We start from the raw sequence: 23,910 nt of genomic DNA, 5'->3' as shown, positions 1-23,910 counted from the left end.
AAATTCATGATAATATCAGGCCGCCGGCCGCTTTCTGCTTCATTTTTGCTGCAGTACCATACATGAACTGCTGGGTGCAGTGTCGCTTTACCATTTACATTGTGAAGAAGAATTGCGCAACAGAAGAAGAACCAACCTAAAGTCTAAAAATTTTGGGAGCATTTCACTGAAATCTTATACTACACTCCAGAGGTGTGTATATATATATATATATATATATTTTTTTTTTTTTTTTTTTAAATGTTCATGTTCTGAAAACATTTTAAACGAAAAAGTGACCAAGTAGAAAATCAACATGTGGTTATTTGATCCATAAAACTCGCAGAAACACATTTTATTTCGACATTTCAGAGATTTTTGGAGACCCGCCTTTGTGCTACTGACCAAACTTCCGGCTAAGTTCAGTACGCTATGAATTGAACAATAGACAAATTTAACCATCCATCCATTTTCCAACCCGCTTGCTCCTTTTTCAAGTTTGCAGAGGTCTCCTGGTGCCTATCTCCAGCTGTCATCGGATGCTAGACGGGGGTATACCCTGTACAGGGCGCCAGGCCATTGCAGGGCAACACACATAGGCACATCAAGTGTCAACCCCAGGGTTTGAACCCAGAACTTTATTGCTGTGAGGCAGATGTGCTAACCAACAATGATATGCAATTTTATATGTATATTATTAACTTCTGAGGGTACGCTCTGAGCTTTCAGCACAGGTTGTTGGATCTACGCTCAACTACTCCACCTTTGGCTGCATTGTCGAGCACAGAGCCCCACACGTTGAAAAGTGCTGATAGAACAGGTAGATGAAGTTAATAAATGTTGTTGTCAATAGGGCATTTAGAAACTATTACACACCTGTAAGGAGATTTAACCTCCATCTCTACTAGGAGCTCCTAAGTGAGGGAAACACCGTGACCACAGAGACAGTTTTATTACAATATAACGCAACAACTGACTTGCACCCTTTTTCTCACATTACTTTCCAGTTACATATGTATACAAATATAAGTTAATTTATTTTAAATCTTCAATTTTATTGGTTTTCTAATCATTGCAATCTGGAATGACAAACCTCCCAAAGCAATGATGTTCCAAATGTTAAATATAGTGTGTAACTAAAAGGGAAAACCTTAAATAGGGAGGTTCGATAACTCGAAACGAGTTACAATTACTTAAGGTTACTTTAAGGTTTTATTGACTGGTTCTTTATTCTACCGGTTGGGAATGTGTGAATTCAGGGGCCTTGATATTGACCGTATGAAATCCCCTCTAACTATTGTTTATGAGGGATTATAAGCAACCAATGATGAGTTACAGGAAGTTCACAGCCACAAAGGGAGAGTAAAGTGTATAACATATGCACAGACTTGCCACATAAAATGATTAGGGAAGGATAAATGTGACGTGTGCCAAATATGCTTCCCCACACATTTTGTCTGCTCCCTCCTTCCTGCTCTGCTAAGTAAATACTCACGTTATTTTAAAAGGGCCGTAAATTTAAGAGAGCAGAGCAAATTGTCGTGTTGTCTTTTCAATCTTTTCAAGCCACAGTTTTTTTTTTTTACTTTGTCTGCACATGCTGTCAAAGGTCAACGCCACAAGAAGTGCAATCTTCTAAAGACAGCAATGCATGTTTTGTTATTGCAATTAAATAAATGAATTTATTTTATTGCATAATTGTGACCATCACCAGCCCTCCCTAAGGAAGGGTAAGAAACACTTTATTAAAGGGAGAATATAAAAAGAGAGGGCAGTGTTAACACCTTGGTGAGGGAAGAGGGAGTCAGGGTAGGAAAATGGGGAGTGTTAGATAGGTGGTGGGGGGAGAGAGGGAGGTCAGGGTAGGAAATAGAAAGGGTAGGGAATAGTTGATTGCTTTAAAGTGAGAGTGAGATGTGATGTTGTAGTTGTGCATATTGTGCATATTGTGCTTATTGTGTTGTGAAATCCGTTCAGCCAGTCTGGTGGCAAGTGTGGAGCTTAAGTATAATGGTAGTGGCCGTGAACAGAGGCAAGGTATTTGGGATCAACGTGTCTAAGGTTAAGCCCAGTACGAGTCTATTCCACAGCGCAAGACATGCCAGTTTGTCCATTGAACCGCTTCTGCATACCCAAGCACCGCCCCGGGCCCGAAGATGCAGCCAGGTCAGCAGAAAGAACGGAGGCCAAGGAGCCCCAGGCCCCACCCCCCATGACCAAGCAGCCCCCCAGACGCCCCCCAAGATCCCAAGTCGAGAGGCAACCACCACCCCCACATACACACCAGAGAAGGCCCCAAGGAGTCGAGGACCCAGCCTTAGTTATTGTCAAAGTCAGGACCCCCAGCCAGACCGTCATACCAGTATGCGGCGCGCACAGCCCCGAGGCGGCAGAGTGTTTCTTCTCTTGCTGTGTAAGATCTCAGAGGGAATTAGACCTCCTGCCTGTTTCACAAGAGCTTTGGCAATCCCTTATCATGTGCTGCTCTGTGGGCTTATGCCTGTTTTTGTGTGCACATTAGAGACACGGTATGCATGTGTTTGAACAGGAGCCTATGTGTACTTCTATTTCTCAAAATGTCAACTCTTTTTTACATGTTGAGATAAAAAGTGGAAGGCACACAATGTCTTATTGGTTAATGCGTCCTTTCTGTGTGGAGTTTGCATGTTCTCCCTGTGCTGCATGGGTTTCCTCCTGGTACTCCGGCGTCCTTCCACAATCCAAAAACATGACTGTTAGGTTGATTGGAGTCTCAAAATGGCCATAGGAGTAAATGGGAGTGTGAGTGGTTCTGTGTCTGTGTATTGCCCGGTGATGGACTGTCGCCCTGTCCAGGGTGTACGCCCTCCTAACACCCATTGAGAGCTGGAGATAGGCACCAGCAGACCCCCATGACCCTGAAAACAGGAACAAGTGGGTCATAAAATGGATAGATGGATGGATAAAGAGTGGAAATTACCGATGTTCAAACATGGGATCAGATGAAAGGAATTACCGGTACTTGTTTAATTCAATTCTTTATTTGGGAGGTGCAGTGCACAATAATTATAGAATAATAAATGGACCCAAGTTTGCTGATAGGCTAATTTTCATCGGTAGTCCCTTGCCAGGTGTTTATGGCATATGACTTGTATTTTGGGATGCAACCAACCAACCACCAATCAAACTTTATATAGGATTTATTTTATTTTTTGTCATTCTTACTATGATTTCCCAGCTTTTTTTGTATGCTAACATGTTAGTGTACTATGGAGAAATAATTTGATTATAAAGGTTTAAATGGTTGTCAAGCCTATAAAGTACCTCGGGCACAGGATATTTTAAGAGTTCTTTATGTTTTACCAGTTATTATTAATTAGTAACACCTTTACTTCACTTTGGCTTAAAGTTAGGAAACATATATTGTGTATATAACTGCTATATACAACTTTAACATCTGTTACTCCCCCATACAGCCAGGTCAAAACAGATATGAAATATGTTATTTTGGTTAGCTCCGTCTAGTAATCCAATCTTTAAAAATAATCCTGGGTTTGGCAGTTTGAAGAGAAGTGGTGCAAGGTCTTGAGGCCGTATGATCTAAATGTTTGTCATAGGTAACCTTTAGGCCTTTTTTTCTTCAGCTTCTCATGATGAGTGGGCTGGTTGATGTCGGTTGGTGTTTTTGCTGTTGATTTTTTCCCATAATAACATAGTTCACTGTCTCTGGTGCATGGCAGCCTTGCTTGATCTCAGAGCTGGAACTTTTGGGTCTGGCCTCACAGAAATAACCCAGCTTTGCATTGATGGAGACAAAAGTTTAAAGGTCTTGGGAATAATTTACATAAATCATAGCTAGAGGGTTCAATGTTTTTAAAAATAATAATAATAATACTATTTCACTGGCCAAAAGCAAACCACACCTGGGATATTAAAGGGGGGTATCATATTTTTTTCAGGTGCATAGTACCATTCTATACCATGCTCAAATAACTTTGCTATCCAAAATTGTTTGAAAAATGCAGCAAATATAAAAAATAAATTTCCCTCTGTAGCAACACTGTTCATGACGCTTCGATTTCACCTCTGTCTCTTTAAGAAACTCCTTGCCTGTGTGACACACCCATGAACACTCCCCCTTCAGTACATCATCCCAACATTCATGGATGCGGTTTACTTCTGTTTTTCTGTGTGCTGTATTTGGCTACTTTCTATTTTATTTATTTATTTTTATCATTTTATCCATTTCCATTGGTCGTAGGCTTACCTCATAAAACTTTTGTATGTTTTCTTTCTTCAAGTCAGAGCAACAGTACCATAACATTATTATTTATGTATGTGTAGTTCAATCGGTCTGTTAATCATGGAGCCAATGTATGAGGAGCAATTGTTTGGTTGCAACCAAAAGTGCATACATTATTATGACACGCATTTAACGTCATTTGTAAAGCATCAAACAATACTTTATATTCTATAAAACATACAAATGTGATTCTAACACATTTATATGTCTTACTACAGTACTCATTCTGAAACACGGAATATTGTCTTATAAGAATGGAACAGTGTAAGCTCGCTACAATACATGAGGATGGTTATCAAAGTGAGGAATGCTAACACAACAACGTTGAGTTACAGTATCGCTTACCCATGCTGCTGGCTCTGAAGAAGTAGTCTTCCTTAGAATAGGGATTGCATTGCTTTTTAGGTTCAGTGTACTATTAATCCACTTTCAAATAAGCTCTTGTTCAGTCATCTGAAAAGTGCTTGGAACAAACATAGCAGGTCTTTTTGGGAGCTCCAACCATTGTTGATGAATTGTTTCATCCTTGGGAAGTATAAAAAGAAGGCTGTTTTTTTTGCATCCAAAAATACAATTTCTCGCTGAAGGAAACACTCGGAGGTGTGTCCTGGAAGTGGGGGGAGGGGAGCACGTTTTTTTTTTTTAATTTATTTTTATGCGTACATAAATGAGTACAGACAACATAAGCCAGGGGTTTCTTACAAAAGTATTTAAGATAAGTAAATTAAAAGCTACATTTGCATAGGCAGGTGCTGTGGGCTGAACTGAGAAAGAGAACATAGGAGGGGCCTCGTCCCCAGGCAGAGCCTCGTCCCCTCAAGCAAAACAGCAGGAAAATGTCTGCTGGCAGGAAATTCAAAGATTACTCAAAAATACGTGAATCACTCTTAGCAACACTGGAGGTATGTTTTTTCAGGAGGGAATGACACACTAACATGATATACAGCTTGAAAAAGGGATTTTTAGATGATACCCCCCTTTAATAGTTTGAGACTGTGACTTCTCAAAATCTAGTTTAATTATTTGATTACTTTGTAAATTACTTGGTCTGTATTTGTTTCAGGTAAGGTTTCTGTTGTAAGCAAATGTTTGATTGGGTGAAGCATTTTAACCCCTGCCATGTTTAAAGCACTCAGAGAGTGCACACCTCGGCCAAGTTTAGAGCTACTGTATCTACAGTCTGTTTGGAACATTTATAGACATTCTGTTAATAAACATCCACATTAACAGACAGACAGATAGACATACGGCAGTGAAAAACTTACTTCCGAGGCTATTTTTGTGGTGTGTTTCTCTCTGATGCTGACATCAATGGACCACGGGGCGATAATCCCAATAATTCAAATAAAATCTTTGTGTCTAAATTATAATAATAATACAACATAATTAGGGAAGGAAACGTTTTTGGCTTAAGACTTTGTAATTCATGCATCAGATGATTAAAACCGCTTTCTTCAACTTTTTGATGATGCTTCAAAATGTGTCCACGCCTGCATACCGTCACACATCGTTGAACAGAGCATTTCAGCTTTGGCCATTCTCATTTGCATTATCTTAAGGAAATGCAGCCGTTCCTATGGTATGGCTCAGTATTATTATTAATATCATTATTATAAATCTCTGTCAGACTCGCTGTTTACATTGTCAGCGAGTTTATTCTTCTTGACCTTTGACCTCATGCGCGAGAACTGAACGAGAGCGAGATTTCCAAGAGTGTGAAAAGGCTTATTGGTATGGCTTAGAAATCATAAATTAAATACTTATTATTTGCTCTCTAAATTTGGTTTTGCAAGTTGTCAGATTTTAAGCATGATTTAAAGGGTTATAGGCACCTGCAGTTTGGTGCTTACATTATGATAAATTTACTGGAATTGCCCTAAGCATCATTTAAAAATAATTCAAATTGCTTGGATGCAGTTGCTGATGGAAAATAGTTAACTATGATAATCCCTTTGCTGTGACTCAATGAGGCTTTTCTCTCATTGAGAACAGCTTTGACACAAAGCACATAATTGATCATGTAAATAGAGAGTTGGCTGGCTTCTTTAGACGTTTGTCATGAGGCTGTTTACACAACATTCATTTGTGTTTTTTCTGCGATTTCCTGGACGATACACAGAGGAATGAGATAGGCATGCAGAGGTCGGGAACTCAAACACACACATACATGCAGCACAGCACAGGACATGCTTGAGTTTGCACAAACAGAGGCCTCCTGTCCCCGGGTGAAACGTCCATCTGCAGAGGGAGGCGTAGCAGCCTGGGGGCTATGCACACTTTTGGATCTCATGATCTTAGTGTCGACTTTACATCAATACATCAACCATGTGTAGCAAGACAGTAGAGCATTTCTCCCCCCCCAACATCTTTTGTTTATATTTTTTTGTCACTCGCTATGTCTGTTGTGAATCCACTTGTTTAGTTTTCAGCAGATTCCCTCCATGACCATCAGTCTTCATGCTGTCTTCTATTTGCCACAACGTTCTGCTTTTTGAGAGTTTTATATCAGGATGAATCAAAACTGACAGAAGTGCAGCAGGATATCATCTACATATGAATCATTAACATTTAAAACCCACATGAGCTGTTGCTTAAAAGTATTTAGCTGCTTGTAAATCTTAGTGTTCTTTTAAATTCTGAATGTTCCAAGTTTGTCCAATAAATATTGAAATAGCTAGAGCTTATTAAACCTGCAAGCACAAAGCACTTTTCTTTAATCTCTAAATGTTTAATCTTTTCTATGACATATTCTCCATAAGATTTGAAGGCCTATACCTTATGAATCACTGATAAGTTAAGGCTACAATTACTTGATAAATGATCTGGGAAAATAGCTAAAAAATATTGATAATAATAATAACTCAGCTTTTGTGTGATTTACAATTTCTCATATGTTATATTATTATGATCAGGGCTTAGTGAAATGAATCAGACTCTGTTTATTATTAGGGAAAGGTAATTAGGCCCAAGCAAACATTTGTCTATGGCACCAGTTCCTGGAGGGAAAACACTTGAGGATGCAGGTTGGAATCAAAGTCAAGCAGAGCATTTCCAACTGATCAGCTAATATTCTCAACTGCTGCAAAATGTGATGATTAAAGGATGCTAGAGACACGTTGTTTTGCATTTTCTTGCTTGAAATGCCACAAATCTGCACATTAGTGAGAGAGACTGTGATGAGACATGACCATCATGGAACTCACTATTATTATGCAACAGATTTCGATCACACTAAGCATTGTGTTGATGTTGCAACAAACAATTCTGGTCCATGAAGACCCATGCAACATATGAAACAATGGACCTTCAGAGGTAGAGTCCTTGCAGCAGATAGGAGATATGAACATCTGTGTTTGGTTGATTATTTCTTGGTTGGACCTAGGGTTGGGCGATATGGACTAAAAAAATTATCCCGATAAATTCTGGTATTTATCACGATAACGATAAACATCACAATAAATAAAAAAAAAAACTATAAATAAATAAAACAATTCCCAACTTAAAGAGTAAACAGGTTCCTTACAAACACAAATACATTTGAATACATCACATTAAAAATCAGTGCATGTGGGTCACTCTATTAGTGTTATTGTACGAAATTAATTAATTTCCTCACTTAAAATGAAATTATTTTCTAAAAAAAAAAACACATGAAAAGCACAAATAACTCCAGTGTTTTTGCTGCTGCTGAATCTTGTTTCATTCATGTTATGAGTTACATAACGTTATGGTTAATAAATATCTCTGATTTCATATGATTTAACCAGATAAAGATGATGATTTAATAATTCAGTATATTTAGGTGTAATAATCTCAATAGTTACATTAGTCTAATGGGATCAGCTTTGTCTGTGAACATGTGAAATGTAATTAAAAAATATTGCGTTTCACAAATCGGGACAAATGAATAGTGACATTAATATTTATGCTACCATTTATTTCACTCAACATGTGACATGTTTATCTTTTATTCTTCCATACAAGTGTTAAATCTGACCATCAACAAATCTGTGGCTCTATGACAGTAAGACGTGTACTTTTTACTTGGTCTATTATTTATATGGAGTGCTTAGCATTAGCTCTTAGCCCAGTCTGTGTGTCGGTGGGTTAGCTTAGCATAGTTAGCTTTAGTTGAGTTTCCAGTTCATAATCATTGCTACAGGTTCATCTCTGTCCCCGTGTTTGTGGAACTTTGGGTGGATCTGATGGAGGAACTTGGACTGGTTCACTTTGTTGGATGGTTATCTGGTTTTAACCAAGTAGCGGTCCATGATGTATCGCAGCACGGCAGCTTCAGGTAGCAGTGACGAGCATCGCCGCCTGTGGGCGAAATGTGTAGTGCACATTTTGTGGTGCACACTGTCAGTCTGCCCTAGGGCAGCTGTGGCTACATTGTAGCTTACCACCACCGGTATGACTGTGTGAGTGACTGGTGTGAATGAATAATGGTTTCTGCAACGCACTTTGAGTCTCCTTGAAGAAAGCGCCATATAAATCCAAGCCATTATTATTATTATTATTATTATTATTGCACACCGCGGCTTTGCTGCGGAGCTCTCGTAAACAGCGTTCCGCTCCAGAGAATAATAAGTTTTGGCCTGTGGAACAAGGTTTTTAAGGCATTCTTGGCTAAATTGAGGGACAAATGGCCCGTGACCCTCACTAATTTCCAACATGGGAATTTATCGTTTATATCGTGGGATGACATATTCTTACCGGTAAGAATATTTTTGACGATAAATCATAAACGATAAAATATTGCACATTCCTACTTGCAACTATGTTTCTTGGTAATAAATCTTATACCTTTGAAAAGTCTTTTTATCTCCCTTTTGAATGGTCCCACATTTGTAAGGAACATGTATTTTTTTGGATGACCAGCAGAGCTGAGAATGTATGTGGGTTGCACCTTTGAAAGATGTGCCAAATCTTCTATATTTGAGGGTAAATGGATTTTTTTTACATTATCTGTAATCTACAGTGTGAATTCATTATCCTGTGGAGGATTTTCCTTTCACCTCTGCATATGTTTACTACAGAAAAACAGTACACGACACTATAAGAAGTTCGGGGAAGGCGTGTATATATAAAGTCAGTTGTTTGAAAAGTTGGCACAGGTTTGTAGCCTTCATGACCTTTTACTGAGAGAAAACTTCCTCACTTCAACACTTCCTTTCCTGCTATGACAACTGAAATCATTCAGTGGGTAAAATGGGTACTTTCCCAGGAAAATGTTCCTCGACAGACTTGACAAACAAATGTGAAAACACAGTTGGCCATTGTTTTTTTTTTTTATTTATCTTTATTGGATTGTACTTTTGATGGTTTTTCTTCTTGTAGTCTTTTCAATAACACACTAAAATACTATTTAATCTGTCCATTTCCTCATTTGTTTGCCTGAGTGCAAAGAAATGCATTTTCCAGTTAGTCAGAAGGTTAGAAAAGAGAGAAGTGACGTTTGTAATGATGCAGGTGATGGATGATCTTTTTCACACTTGCATTAGATTATATTATTTAAAAACAATATTCCAGATATTTAAAAATCTTAAACCTCCATTAAGAGTTAACCTAAAATGTTGTTTGCATTATGTTTCTAACATCACAGATGTGTTTCAGTCAAAACCAAGGATAACCTTGTCAATGGAAAAATGTTTTCAGGATACAAAGTGTCCTGTTCTCACATCTGCACTGAAGCATTGTTTGACGTGCATAGAGTTCTGCATGTTTCTCTTACATGTATTCTTCCATTCGGGCTCCTGACATTTTGCCATTATGTCATTTTTTTTGGCTGTCTGGATATCATGGAGCATGGAGTTTTCCTAACACTTGTAAATGTAATTGAAATCTGTGAAAAAGAAACACACTTTTAATCTGAAAAGGCTTTATTTGTTGAAGGAGAATGTAACCGGTTTATTTGATGAGATATGTCCATCAGAGAGCAGATCTGCTGCATTTTTCTCGACAGGCTTTAACATATTTATTTTCAAACACAAGACAGTTAAAATATCATTTTTTTCTCATATTAATGACACATTTACTCTTGTTTGTGTGGAAAGCTTGTTATTTATAAGCAACGAGGGACTTTCTACATTCCTGCATTCAGAAGAAAACACATCAGTCTCATCACTGTCTGTAATCTGTATCCATTTCAATATGCAACAGACATCTGTCATCACTACTACTGAACTCTACAGCCTGCACGTGTTTGAGTGCGAACACGTGAAGCGTCCTGACGGAGATGTTGTTTGCACCCAGGGAAACAGGCCCATTGGTTCCTACATAATAAGCTGTTTTAAATAAAAAATGTTCAATGCTTTCTGGCGCTGATGGGACTGAGCCTGACCTGAAGCCTAGCAGTGGTGGCATAATGGGTAAGGAAGCGAGCATGTAATCGAAGGGTTAGCTCGTCCCTTAACCCTAACTGCTCGTGTTGTACGTTGCTTTGGGAAAAAGTGCGAGCTAAATGAAATTGTAATTGTAATGTTATCATTTCTAAATATGTATCCGTTTGGGTATCCATCCTAGAATGTGCATTTCACACATAGATGACCGTTTGTGTCTTTTGTTTTTTATACTTGTAACATGACCAAACTGTGGCTTTATATTGTACTTAGTATGGAAATAATTGTACAACAGTCTGACCAGCATGGACAGAAGTCTGAGCTACATCAGTGCTTCATTGAACGAGCTGGTGAAGCTGAAGCACTCACCTCGGAGTGCGCACTCTCGCTCTCCTTCCCGACACAGCACTCACCGCCCTGCCAGGACGAGGAGTGGATTGCTCAGATAAGATATTATGGTGTATGTATTAGGGGTGTGTATTGCCTGGCATCTGGCGATACGATTCATATCACGATACATACTGTATGTCACAATACGATATGATATATCCCAATATTAAAGGTGCAATCCGCAACTCTCAGATCCCTCTCTCCTCCTCCCTCCCCACTGCTCTCTTGCCCGGTCTCCAAACTTTCCAAAGCCCCTCCCTCAGAGGAGCTAACAAGCAAATGTTAGTCGACAGCAACATCACAGTAATATAATATGCTCTGTTAAAAGCATATTACTGCAGCACCTCTCTGTCTCAGTGTGCACATACCGCAGCAGTAGCAACAACACAGTGTCACTTACAGCAGCCACATGGAGGCTGCTACGCCCACATGAACACATGCACCACAGAATTCTAGAGTAACATTACAAATAAAACATAATGTAAATCAAGCAGCAGTAATTACCTTTCAAGCAGAAAATAAAATTCCATTTTCTACTCTTCACACCATACACTGTAAAAAAGACGGCGCTCTAGCTCCGGGAAAGGGGCGGGGCCTGTGAGCAACAGCTGTCAGACAGCCCATCAAATGCAATCCTGGCTCTGATTGGTTCTTTTTGCTGGGTCGCGGTGCATTCTGGTAATCTGCCAAAGACAGCAGGGGGACTCAATGAGCTGTTTTTTTTTTTCACACAAACTACTAGTTTCATGTAAAGCTGTCCTTACTTAGTGACAGCTTTAGTAAATATGACAAAAAGTCACTTTTATAAGAGTTGGAGACTGCACCTTTAAAGTATAAGGCAATTATTATAAGTGAACATATTTTATTGGCATATTTTACACATGCCATGTGCCAACAACTTCAAATAAAAAAAATTACATACAATCTGTCTGTGGCTTTTAAACCAACTTTGACTTTAGTGCAACATGGCTTTAGTGCAACTTAACTGAGGTATATGCCTGGAACAACAAATAAATGCAGAAAGCTTGTACTTTCTTTTTAGATTTTTTTGAAAAAACCCAAGCTGGTCAACATGCCCAGGTTTCAGTGCAGTTACAATGTCTCCTGCAGTGGAAAATATTTTCAATAAATTTAAAGTAAAGGTAAAAAAAATTAAAATAAAAAAATGATATGCATGCATTTTGAATTGCGCGACTTAATATCGCGATATATCACCGAATTGATTTTTTTTCAACACCCCTAGTACATATTAGAACTGCTGATGGACAATCCTTTGGCGTATTTGTGCTGCCATCCCCATAGGTTCTTGTCTCAAAATATATTTCAAGGTGTTTCCAATTCTAGTGATCACATAACTGGCTGATTGATAAATGATAGTCATCATTAAACCATCTGTGTTCATTTCAGATGAATGAATGATGCTGTGGAACTAGAAGGAAATACATAAAACTACATAGAATAAAGAAAGAAAGCTAATTAAATTAAAAAAAAATTTGCTGCAAAGTCTTTTTTGCAATATTATTAGTAGGCTTACATGTGGTGTAGAATGTAACTGCATCCAAACTTCACACTCACACCCACTCACCTACTACATACTAGGCAATGTGGGTGAAGTACACTAGATTAACTGCCACCCCACTGTGGCACCTGGAATTCTCAATGGTCTCCCATCCAAGTACTAACCAGGCCCGGCCTTGTTTAGCTAGTGAGATCTGATGAGATTGGGCAATCACAGGCCGGTATGGCCACAACTCTATGACCTTACAGGACAGTAGTTTGATTATTATTATTATTATTATTATTATTATTATTATTATTATTATTATTATTATTATTATTATTATTATGTATATTTACTTTGCCTCACTCTCATATCTTCTGTGTCTTTTTGTTTTTTACAGAAACCTGAGTAATAATAAGATAAGTCTGCTGAGAAATGGCTCGTTCTACGGCCTGGCTGCCCTGGAAAACCTGTGAGTACCAACGTCTTTTTACTATTTTACCCTCTATGAGCTGTCATTGCAGAATAGCATTTGACTAAAGGGGTTAGGGTTTACTCTTCAGACACTGTGTGAGTTGTCTTCATTGGTGCATAACCTCAGCAGCCTCAAATGGACTTGTGCAGATCATGCTGACTAAGTTCATGTTAATAACCTCACACCACATGTGATAGATATCCCAGAAGGGTTTATTCATGCAGGCTAATGATGTGCTACGTGATGGCTGCTCAATCACGGCGCTGCAGGCTGACACACAGCCAACATTAGTGCGAGTGAGTTTGACCTCTGACTCCTATACAGTTACATTTAGATGGAAATATTGACAATTAAATAATAGTCACCCTTTGCCCATTTTGAGAATTTACTGTTGTTGATCATTCCACCAGATTAAGCTCGTTACAGCAAACCCTTTGCCCTCTATCTTCAAAGGAGTGATGGAGATTGTGACATGTTTGGGAGAATTTTATAGGCATTAAACCAAAGGTTTGTCTCTCCTGACCTTTCAGAGCAACAGTTTGCATGGTCTGATTCCTTCTCCAGTTGATCCAATGCCAGGTAGCCCCAGTGAGTTTAAACCAACAGCCAGCTGTTTGCTCATCTGGTCTGGCCCGACCGCCTGCCCGCCTGCTCGGCTGGCTGGAAGACTGGATCTGAGGGTTGCAGTGAATTGCTCGTTGATTGACAAGCTTAATAAGGCATGTTTATGTGTTTGCTCCACTCCTGCTGCAGGAGTCCCAACGTGCCTAAAAAAACAGACGTTTTGGTGCAGGACTGGAAAAGCAGTGATCCTTGAACCAATTTTCTTGTTGGAAGCAGAAACGAAAACAACACAACATTTTCTCATATGTCTCTCATAGGGTTTTACAACATGCAGATTTTTTTATGTAATATGGGCACATTATAAAATATTGTAGAGCTGACCATGAAATAGATCTGTATTCTGTAATCTGTAATGTGATTTCAATTTTTTAAAAATAATCAATAATATCTAATGTGCAAAGTCATATCATATTTTTGGTGAAAAAGTCAATCCTACTGCATTACTTGATTCCATCCCAACTATTTCAGAACAGACTACAACATCAGGGTTTGAGTTTGAGGTGTTACAACACAGGTGCATAATTACCTCACTAAAAGGTCATATTTTATATTTGGTTTTGGTAATCTAAACTAGCGCTTAATTGAATCTGTCCAAAGGAACTTGTTAATACTATTGGTTTTCTTATCAAGAAGTGTTCCTAATCTAAATTTAAGTAGCTAAGTACAGTCATTAAATTGACAAGAATCCTCTCTCAAACATAAGATTACATTGATCTGAACTCATTACACTTGGTAGTCGACAGTGATGTTTAAATAAGTGGTTTATTAGTGATTAAATAAAGATAACATGAATCATTCTTAGTAAAGAACAGATTCTGTCATGGTCTGGAATCTGTTGGTTGGCTTTTTGATTATTATTATTATTTTTTTGATTTTTATACGTAGTTTGAGTGTCATTAATTGTTTGTCTGTGTGTGTGGGAGATAGGCACCAGCAAATGGGCACGACCCTGAAAAAGGAGCCAGAGGGTTATAAGATGGATGGATGTTCGTTGGGATCTGGTTTTTTTTTTTTCATTTTACAAGTGTGTGATAACTTGTGTAAAGGGTAGCTGTAGTGAGTTTTAATTGCAGACTCGATCAAAATATAATATATAAAACGAGAGGTTTTGTTGGGTAACTCCTCCGGGTACTTCGGCTTCCTCCCACAATCCAAAAACATGACTGTAAGGTTGATTGGAGTCTCTAAATTGCCCATAGGAGTGAGTGAGAGTGAGTGGTTGTGTTGCCCTGCGATGGACTGGCGCCCTGTCCAGGGTGTACCCCCGCCCAGCGCCCAATGAGAGATTGGCACCGGCAGACTCCTGCAACCCTGTCAAAATAGGAATAAGTGGGTCTGAAAATGGATGGATGAATAGTTGGGTAACTTTTTTTTAATGTCCATGCAGAACAGGCAGGAGTTGATCAAACCCGGTCGACCAGCAGACCACGGTGGCCGACATTTTGCAGGCATTGACATCAGGCCATTGTATTTAGCTGTGCTCATGGCTCTGTGCCGCACACTTCTCTAGCAGATTTTCCTTCCCTACAAACTTCAATGTCCTCCCAGACTCGTGTGATCCCTATCGCCTCGCCTATGTAAACACTGCAATGCAGCTGACTGCTGGCTGTGGCTGTTATGATGCACAACAAGAACTATACATATACATTTATTGTGGAGAAAAGCACTACAAAAATCTAAATTAAAAAACAGCAACTGAGATGTCAGTTCGGAGCCCATGTAAACACTGCACCGCAATCAACGGCTTTACGTCACCTCCAGCCAAACATGAACATGGCTGCTTCCCATGGATTGTTATTGTTATTCTGCATGTTCTTCTTCTTTCTTTCTTCTTTCTTTCTTTCTTTCTTCTTTCTTTCTTCTTCCAAGGAAATCCAAATCCCACGCACAAACAATCACAAGTTTTGCACAAAGGTCCAGTCCCATGCCACATCACCTCAGCTTCAAAAACCGGCCACTTATCCTAAAGGTGGCACTACAACATACCTCTAAATTTGAAAATTTTTATGATTTGCAACAAATCAACCATATATACTACAGATTTGCAACTTTTATCAAGACATAGCCTCATAACTGAAACACTTTTGTACATTTAAACCTAGTTGAAATTATGAAGTCCATCAAATGTGTTATCAAAAACTTTACAACTTATTAAACCAATCCCAACAATTGGAGTCAATGCAAAATGTTCTTTTTGTCACTTACGGAGCCAATAAGTCATTGTTATATTATGTAATATTTTAGTGTTAATAACTGTACATTGTACAGTTTGCTAACACATTGTGTCACATGAATGTTTTTGGCAATATCAATACAATATGAATTTCATATCAAATCTGATATCAAACAGTTTAGTCTAATTCATAACATATCAAGAATATATTGTAAAGAAAATATGTTTAATACATGAACTATGCAATTTTTACTTCAACAAATAATTCTGTAATTTGCTTTGACCCCTCAATTTCCTACAAAGTGGCCTCTTAAGTTGGGGGGGGGGGGTCTCTGGCGTTTGGGTGATGGCCTGGATCCCTCTCAAGCACATTACCATCAGCCAAACTAGGACCTTTGGAACAATGTAGAAACAAAGCCCATCACTGTTCTCTCGTGAGGATGCTGAATGTAGCTTTTGCCGCTTGATCATGGGTTCCCACCACAGAGGATGTCACTGTGTGAAAGGCCTGTGAGAAATCCATGGAGCTGGCATAGTTTTCACTTCTCATGCAGATTGCACTGCATGAATTTCAAAACAGGCGTTTGATAGGTAAATATCAAAATTTTTAGATCCATGAAGAATAGAATAGAATTCTAATAACTAAATAGGTGAAAAGTTAAACACACATTTTTGAGGATGTAACAATTCATTTATTAAATCATTGTTTCTCAAATGGGGGCAATGGCACTACAGGGGGTACTTGAGAGAGAGGGAGATTAGAAATTAACAAATGAAAGCGAGATGGGGTTTTATCATGTTTATTTTTAGTTAAAATGATAATCATAATACTGATGATAGACGAGATCTTGATCAGAACATGAATTGAAAATACAATGGTCAGTCTTGTTCCCACACCAAGTGGGAGATTACTGGAAATGATACAAACTAGAAATAAATCTATTCAAGAGCCACTAAAAATGGTTTCATTCCACTTATTTACAAAGTTAGATTCTTTAAAATGTGCCTTATCACTCATTAATTCCATCATTATGCACTATAGTTGTTTTTTCATAGAATTCTGAGCAAAATGTAGTCGGGCAAAGGGGGTACTTGAATTTAGAAATATGAGAAAGGTGGTACTTGAGCTAAAAAAAAGCTTGAGAACCAGGACAGTATCTTTGGTGGCGCTGTTTCCTCAAGAATTCACTAAGATTTATGGCGCAAATAGGTGCGTGTGTAGAGCATAGTGTGTGAATGAAGGCGGGCTGAAGGGAAGGAGGCGGTAATGTCATTTTTTTGGGCTGTCTAGAAATCACAGAACATGGAGTTTTCCCAACGCTTGTAAATGTCATTGAAATCCATGAAAATGATAAAGTTCACTTTTAATTTGAAACGCCTTCATTGATAAACAATATAACAATGCAATGTCCGAGTCACAGTTAAAATCTCTCTCCTTCATCATCATCATCATCATCATCATCATCATCATCATCATCATCATCATCATCATCATCATCATCATCATCATCATCATCATTGCTGTAAATCGTGACCGAGTTAGATGCTGGAGATATTAAGAAATAACGCGGCCGCAGAGCATCCTGCTTTAATACAGAGGGATGTTCGCAGTGAAACACAATTATTGGCTTCCATGATACACAGTTTTAAATATAAATAGTTTACAGTGACCTGAGCTGAGCCTTGTTATAATATGTGTGGGAACAGTTTGTGGTCCATCCTCATCCACATATGACAGCTTGTTTCACTCTGTAGTGGATCAAACTGTGACTTTACGTTGGACATAGTATGAAAATAGTTGAATCACTGTGACCAACGTGGACAGAAGTCTGCATCCGTCAGAGTTTTAATTAATCATGCAGCAGCAGCTGAGTGAACACTGAAGCCACACGGATTTGTGCGTGACGCACAAGTCCGTGTGGCTTCAAATGTAACTAAGTCCATATTTCTAGTGCAATATAATGTTTCACCTTATCGGGGCGCTGCACTTATTCCAGGGTTAGAGGCGTGTAAGAGGAAAAGGACTTATGCACACCGGAGAATGCGCGTAAAGCCAGATTTGAATGGGAACACCCACATTTCAGGGCTGCTCCACCCACAGTGCGTAACTGGGATGAAGGTGCGCAGCGACTGACTTAAGTACATGGGAAGATTAGCACACAGCCAGATGCAGTGCTGCTGCACAGATTTTTGGATTTACGCACATGAGAGAATAGAGCCCTTAATGACTCCGCCCCTGAGAGGTTTCAATTGTACAAGTGTTATGTCGTGTTTCTCAATTTTAAAGGCTATTCCAGCCAGCAGAATTTTGTCTGTTAATAAATAAACCTCAATAAAAAAATTTAAAAAAAACTTTTGAGGTTCCCTCATGAAACAAAACTTAAAGCTTTCGTGTAACCGAAGGTCTTTGACCAGCCTGAAGAAAAAAAACAATATCTGGGAGTGTCTCTGGTAGTTTCTCTTTGTCATCAGAATAAAAAGGATGTTTCACTGACAGTGAGGATTATGCAGTTTGTGTCTTTAGTCCTGTTAAAATGTGTCACCGTGGTTGATGACGATGTATTGAAATGCTGGCTGGATGCCAGTGCCAAAAAATGCATGGGGCATTTTCATTGAAGGATGGATAAAAGATCGAACCTTATTTATTACATTTATCAAATTATCTGTGAAAGACACAGTTTAGGTTTTGCTCTGAGCGACTGCTTTATCTTTACTTTGCTGAAGCACTCGACCGTGGCTCAGGTGGTAGTGGGTTGTCTTCTGATCGAGAGGTTAGGGGTTGGATCCCAGTACCTGACTATGTGTCGAAGTGTCCTTGGGCAAGACACTGAACCCTAAATTGCTCCCAGTGGTCGACTAGCGCCTTGCATGGCAGTCCTGTCCCACTGGTGTGTGAATGTGAGAGTGAATGGGTGAATGAGCTGATATGTAAAGCGCTTTGAGACTGCTTCAGTGTGGTGATAAAGCGCTATATAAAATCAACTCCATTTACCATTTATAATGTAACTCACAGCAGGAGACCACTGACAATACTGCAGCGTGGACTGTACCCATTGTGCTGAATATTTATGAAAAACCTTTCAACTGTCTTCATATTGCAACCGAGAAGCTGTTGACTGGATTAAGTAAATTGTAATCTTGTAATCCTATTTTACTGAGTTGTCATTGCTTACTGTTCTTTTCTTCTATGTAGTACAGTAGCGATGTACAATTTTGTTGACGCCCAATGCTGGCCAATAACGGGCATCGTTATGCTTATTGTATAACAAGTTATTCAGAATTTTTCTGCATAAAGAGTATGCAGAGTAATTCCGAATGTAAATACACTACAGAGACTAGAAGACCTCTGAAATTGGATGTAGAGCAGAAATTTATTGATATCCGTTATTGGCGAAATGAGTTGTAAAATATTGGCATATAATACAGTATATTCATATTATAAACACATAGGAATGCCCATTGCCATTTCAATCTTTTCAAATGTTTGTGTGCACCAAAGTGTCCATCTTTCTATTTTCTCCATAACCTTAACACTCATTTCTTGACAATCCAGTATCTATTGCTGAGAGGGTTTTAATTTCAAGTGTGTGACCAAGCCTTCACCTAACGCATCCGCAAACAGATAACATGAATATTTAACAAGTATATAAATGGTTTTCATAAACCCAATCCACATGGCTATCAGACCTGCTGGCAGTTTTCCCAGAAACATTATGAGGTTAGAATTCAAATATGTTACAAGGGAGGATGTTCAGATGTCAAAGAAATACCGCAATGTAGGATGAATTTATAAAAAAAAAAAAAAAAAAAAAAAAAAAACACAAGCAAAAACTAATGGTAAAATGTTGTAAAATTCAGTGATGGTGCCAGACTTGGACAAAATAATTACTGTTCAACCTTAAAGACTAGAACTGTGTTTTGTGAAATTTCATAATTTGTTAGAACATTTGACTCAACAAGGTCAATGTTATAGTTAACCAAGAGTCAAATGTTAAGGAACTAGGAAGGTCAGTACCATATGTGTCCTTCATTAAATGAATATTGTTTTTTTCTTGTTTTTTTATACTGGACAAGCAAAGTATGTCATATTTATTTTTTATTTATTTTATAGGTTAATAAAACATGCAGCAGTCATGAAGTTTAATTTGTAATACAGTGCTTTTCAAACACCAGTGCACCATGGAAGTTCATCAGGTATGTTTTGGATACATTTACTTACATTTTAATATGACTCCAAAGTGTGATGTGTTATGGCACTTTTTGCAGTTTTTTTATTTGGTATTTTGTCTGTGAGAATGGTAATATGGCTTTACCAGTAGATATCAGTATGTAGCACAAAAGACACCTATGTGTGTATTTTATATATTATATCAGGGTTGTGGGTGAGGTCAGGTAATCTCACCTGCTACCGGTAACTATGAATTCCGTACCACCTGTTTCATGGGTCGGACCATCAGCAACTAAACCGGCATCCCCCACCTCTATAGGGGTGGGGAGGGTGAAATATTGGGCATCCTTACAGAATCAAAAATAATATCTGTTAAAGGTCTGTGGTGGACCATCCCCAGTTGGTGCTCCGTGGCAGAGCTCAAGGGCGGTGTTAGACAAATTTATCTCCCGGCCAGCCGCTACAACATGGTGGAAATGCTAGCATGTCTTGACCTGTTCTCGCCCGCTGAATATCATTCCCACCCTGTAGAGATAGTGATCACGGTAAGGCGAAAGCCAATGTTACTTAAATTACTTGCACGCAGTTCTATGGATTATGGCGTTGAAAAACAGTTTCCCATATCAGCTCAAACATCGCCGTGGTGAACAAGGTTTGTGCTGGCTCACTTCCGCCAGTGAAAAGTAAGCTAGGACGCAAGAGTAACAACGGTGAGACATAGACACAGTCAACAGCTAGTAACAGAACTGTATGGAGAACTGTCATCAAACCGAAGCTGAAACCATAGGACAGTTCTGGTCACATCGACTGACTGCAAAAGAGACAACAGGGTTGGGAGGGTTATTTATAAAAAGTAATCCGATACAATTACAAGTTACCTGTTAAAAAATGGAATCAGTAACTTACTCTAGGTATCACGATATTAAAGTAATGCAACTGATTAGTTTTGGATTACTTCTACACCAAACATGCAAATAAAGACAGAAAATGATAGAATATGTGTAACTTGCTCACTTAGACAAACATAAAATCACTTTTTACAGTCACACTGCATTGAAGGAAATGCTGTTTTAGTTTAACACAGACTGAGAGAACCCACAGTAGTTTCAATAAATAAGGTGTTGAAAGATTATCAATCAATTTACTCATTAATTATGAACAATTAAGTTGAATCCTGGACCTAGACCACAGACCATACTATAATGATTATTTTATTGTATATAATAAATGTTATTGCTACAGTTTTGTAATATATGTAATGTAAAAACAAAAAGCACCCACTGAAAGTGGTTGGTCAGGTTTTAACAAGTTCTATAGTTATAGCTACAAAGGCGACATACACACCATAGCAACAATTGTCATTTCTATTAGAAAAAAGTGCCACCTGACGTTGGTGTTTTAGGTATTAACATGCTCCAATGTAAATTATAAGTCATTTCCCTACACTGTTGTCAACATTCTCTTTCATGTGTCATGTAATGTACAGGTGCTGACTTCGGTTCAATGTGTGCCAAACTCATTTTGCTGAAAATTTCCTAGACTAACAAATGCAGTTAATCTGCATCCTGCAGCCTTCTGGCAGAAATATTTAGATTTCACTAAACCATGATTTGTTTTTTGTTTTTTTAAACCTCCCTAAGAAGAGCTTTTAAAAGACTGGATGTTTACAACTTACAACACCATCCATCCATCCATCCATCCATCCATCCATCCATCCATCCATCCATGTTCTGACCCGCTAACTAATTATAAAATAAAATATAAGACACAGCAAACACATATACAGCCATTATGTTACTGCACACTATGATAAGCTGCTACCATAATACGTTTATATTGTTAACAGCTCTGTTGGACGCGTTTGTTGCTGATGATCCTAATTCCTACCATTTTTGGAGTCTCTGAAGGCAACATGATGGTGCAGGGGACTGAGAGGTGGTTATTGTTGAGGGTTTGTTCAGAAGTTAGGTTTCATCCTCGTAATTCACCGGAGCAGTGTACTACGGTGTTTTGTTTGGCGTGGTCACGGCTGTCGTTCGTACTTGTGTTTAAAATCGCCCCAGTTTCTTCACAACGTCCGTACAGGTGTTATGATATAAACTGGGTGATTAGGCTTTTTGAGGACTAACTTTAGCACCTACAGTCCAATCTCCCCCGATAATAGTTCTGTTGTTTTAGTAGTAAGTGGATGTACTGACAGGTTAGCAAGCTATTACTTTCTATTACTCTATTCCTGTGTGTTTTGTCAAATTTTACCTGTAAGGTTTCTTCAGATTGGACGTTAAATCCCTGGATGACAACAACATTTTAACAGCAGGCAGTCGTCATTCATGTCTAAGTAATCCCCATTTTTAAAAGAATACCTGTAATCTGATTACATTTTAATATACTGAAATGGATTACAGTGACAATGTTTTTGTATCCAGATTACATAACACCGTTACTTGTAACTTGTTACTTTCCAAGACTGTATATATATATATATTTTATATAGGTTTTTTACAAGAGTGTGAAAGCCAAAATAGACCTGTGGTCAATTAAAAGTTTAAAAACACATCTGTAGTGTATTTTCTTTGTTTGCTGCTGAACCAATCCATTGTGCTGCCCTTAACATATTTGATGGATATGACCAGAGAGCTAGCTAAACAACTCTATACACCAATTGTCTGAAGATGTGTTTTCAGTTTTTCTTTAGGTTCATTGATGCAGATTAATTATGACTTTTGTTAATTTGGTTAGCATTGTTAGTACATTGTACAAAAGCAAATATTAAAAACAGCTCAAACAATATCTAAACAATATATACAATATAATCATGTTCCATTGAAGATGATTATAAGTGGTTTGCATGCCCATCTTTGGTTCAACATGGTAACTATGTGATCCCATGACTAGCTGCTGACTTGCACTGCAGTCTGGAACAAAAGATGGTAAAACTGAAAAATAAATAAATAAATGTGTACCACTCTATCTTTCAAGTAACATGTCACACGTTAAAATGGCCACTAGTAGAACTGGAACAGCCTGATAATAACTGCTCTTTGTAAGTTTCAGTTGTCATAGCAATTGCTCCTGGCGACATTAAATATTCCTCCTTTTCTGCGCCCCAAATGTAGTTCTTTTTCTCTATTGATTGAAGAACTGCCCTATTCGTTAGTGTTATTATTTGACTTCTAGGATGTGTTAAGGATTCATTGTCTGCAGTTGCGGTTCTCACACAGGTCTATGACAAGCACTACTGACTCAATCTTTTTTTAATTGATTTCCTAACATAGTCTAACATTTGCTTTGTTTTCTAATAAGTCAACAGGGCAACTGTTGATTCAAAATATATAATAATATATATTTTCTCTTTTTTCATTTAACATGTCTAATCTTTTTAGAGATAAAAAGCATTGGTTAAAACCAAAACGTTTTTTTTTTTTATTTTTTTTTTACCACAGTTCCACAATCATACCAGAGAAAAGGTAACAGCACAGGACTGGCTTTTAAAGCTGATCGTTTGGGCAGCACATCATCACATAGAGCAGTGACAAAGTGTCCACCTGGCTGGTGTGCAGAGAACTACGTTGTTGTGGGGGGTGGGGTTATGTTGGGGTGCAAAGCTGGACTGGGACCAAAAAATGATTGGTGATAGTGGCCCACCCCCATACAATATGACAACATGCGAGAAGATATATCTGCACATTGTATTGTTTCAAAAATTAAAACAAGGTGTAGCATCCTATATGGAAGAGAGTAACCAATTAAAAGTTTCATATGCTGTTTCAATATTTTAAAGATGCTTATCTTGGGAGAGCTGACCACAGTGTCACAATTCCATTCTTGAATGGAAAGTGGATGTCAAAAGAACACTGCTAGATATGTCTTTTTAGTGTTTAATGAAATGAAAACCATTCATCCATGTAAAATGATAATAGAATATAAAGATATATTCAATTCTATCTCTCTCACTCACACACACCACAATGACCACC

General features: G+C 38.3%; 1 protein-coding gene across 1 annotated transcript in view; it reads left to right on the top strand.

The window, feature by feature from the left end:
* The window catches only part of adgra1b (adhesion G protein-coupled receptor A1b), a 264,689-nt gene that overhangs the window by 9,941 nt on the left and 230,838 nt on the right, over positions 1-23,910 (top strand). The window contains exon 2 of the mRNA XM_028469085.1: positions 12,894-12,965. Coding sequence (XP_028324886.1) covers positions 12,894-12,965 — 72 coding nt within the window. The remainder of the gene's footprint in view (positions 1-12,893; positions 12,966-23,910) is intronic.

This window comes from Gouania willdenowi, chromosome 15 (genome assembly GCF_900634775.1).
Source record: "Gouania willdenowi chromosome 15, fGouWil2.1, whole genome shotgun sequence".
Classification (NCBI taxonomy): domain Eukaryota; kingdom Metazoa; phylum Chordata; class Actinopteri; order Blenniiformes; family Gobiesocidae; genus Gouania; species Gouania willdenowi.
The sequence above is the reverse complement of the archived record's forward strand: the minus strand, read 5'-3'. Positions and strand labels throughout refer to the sequence as shown.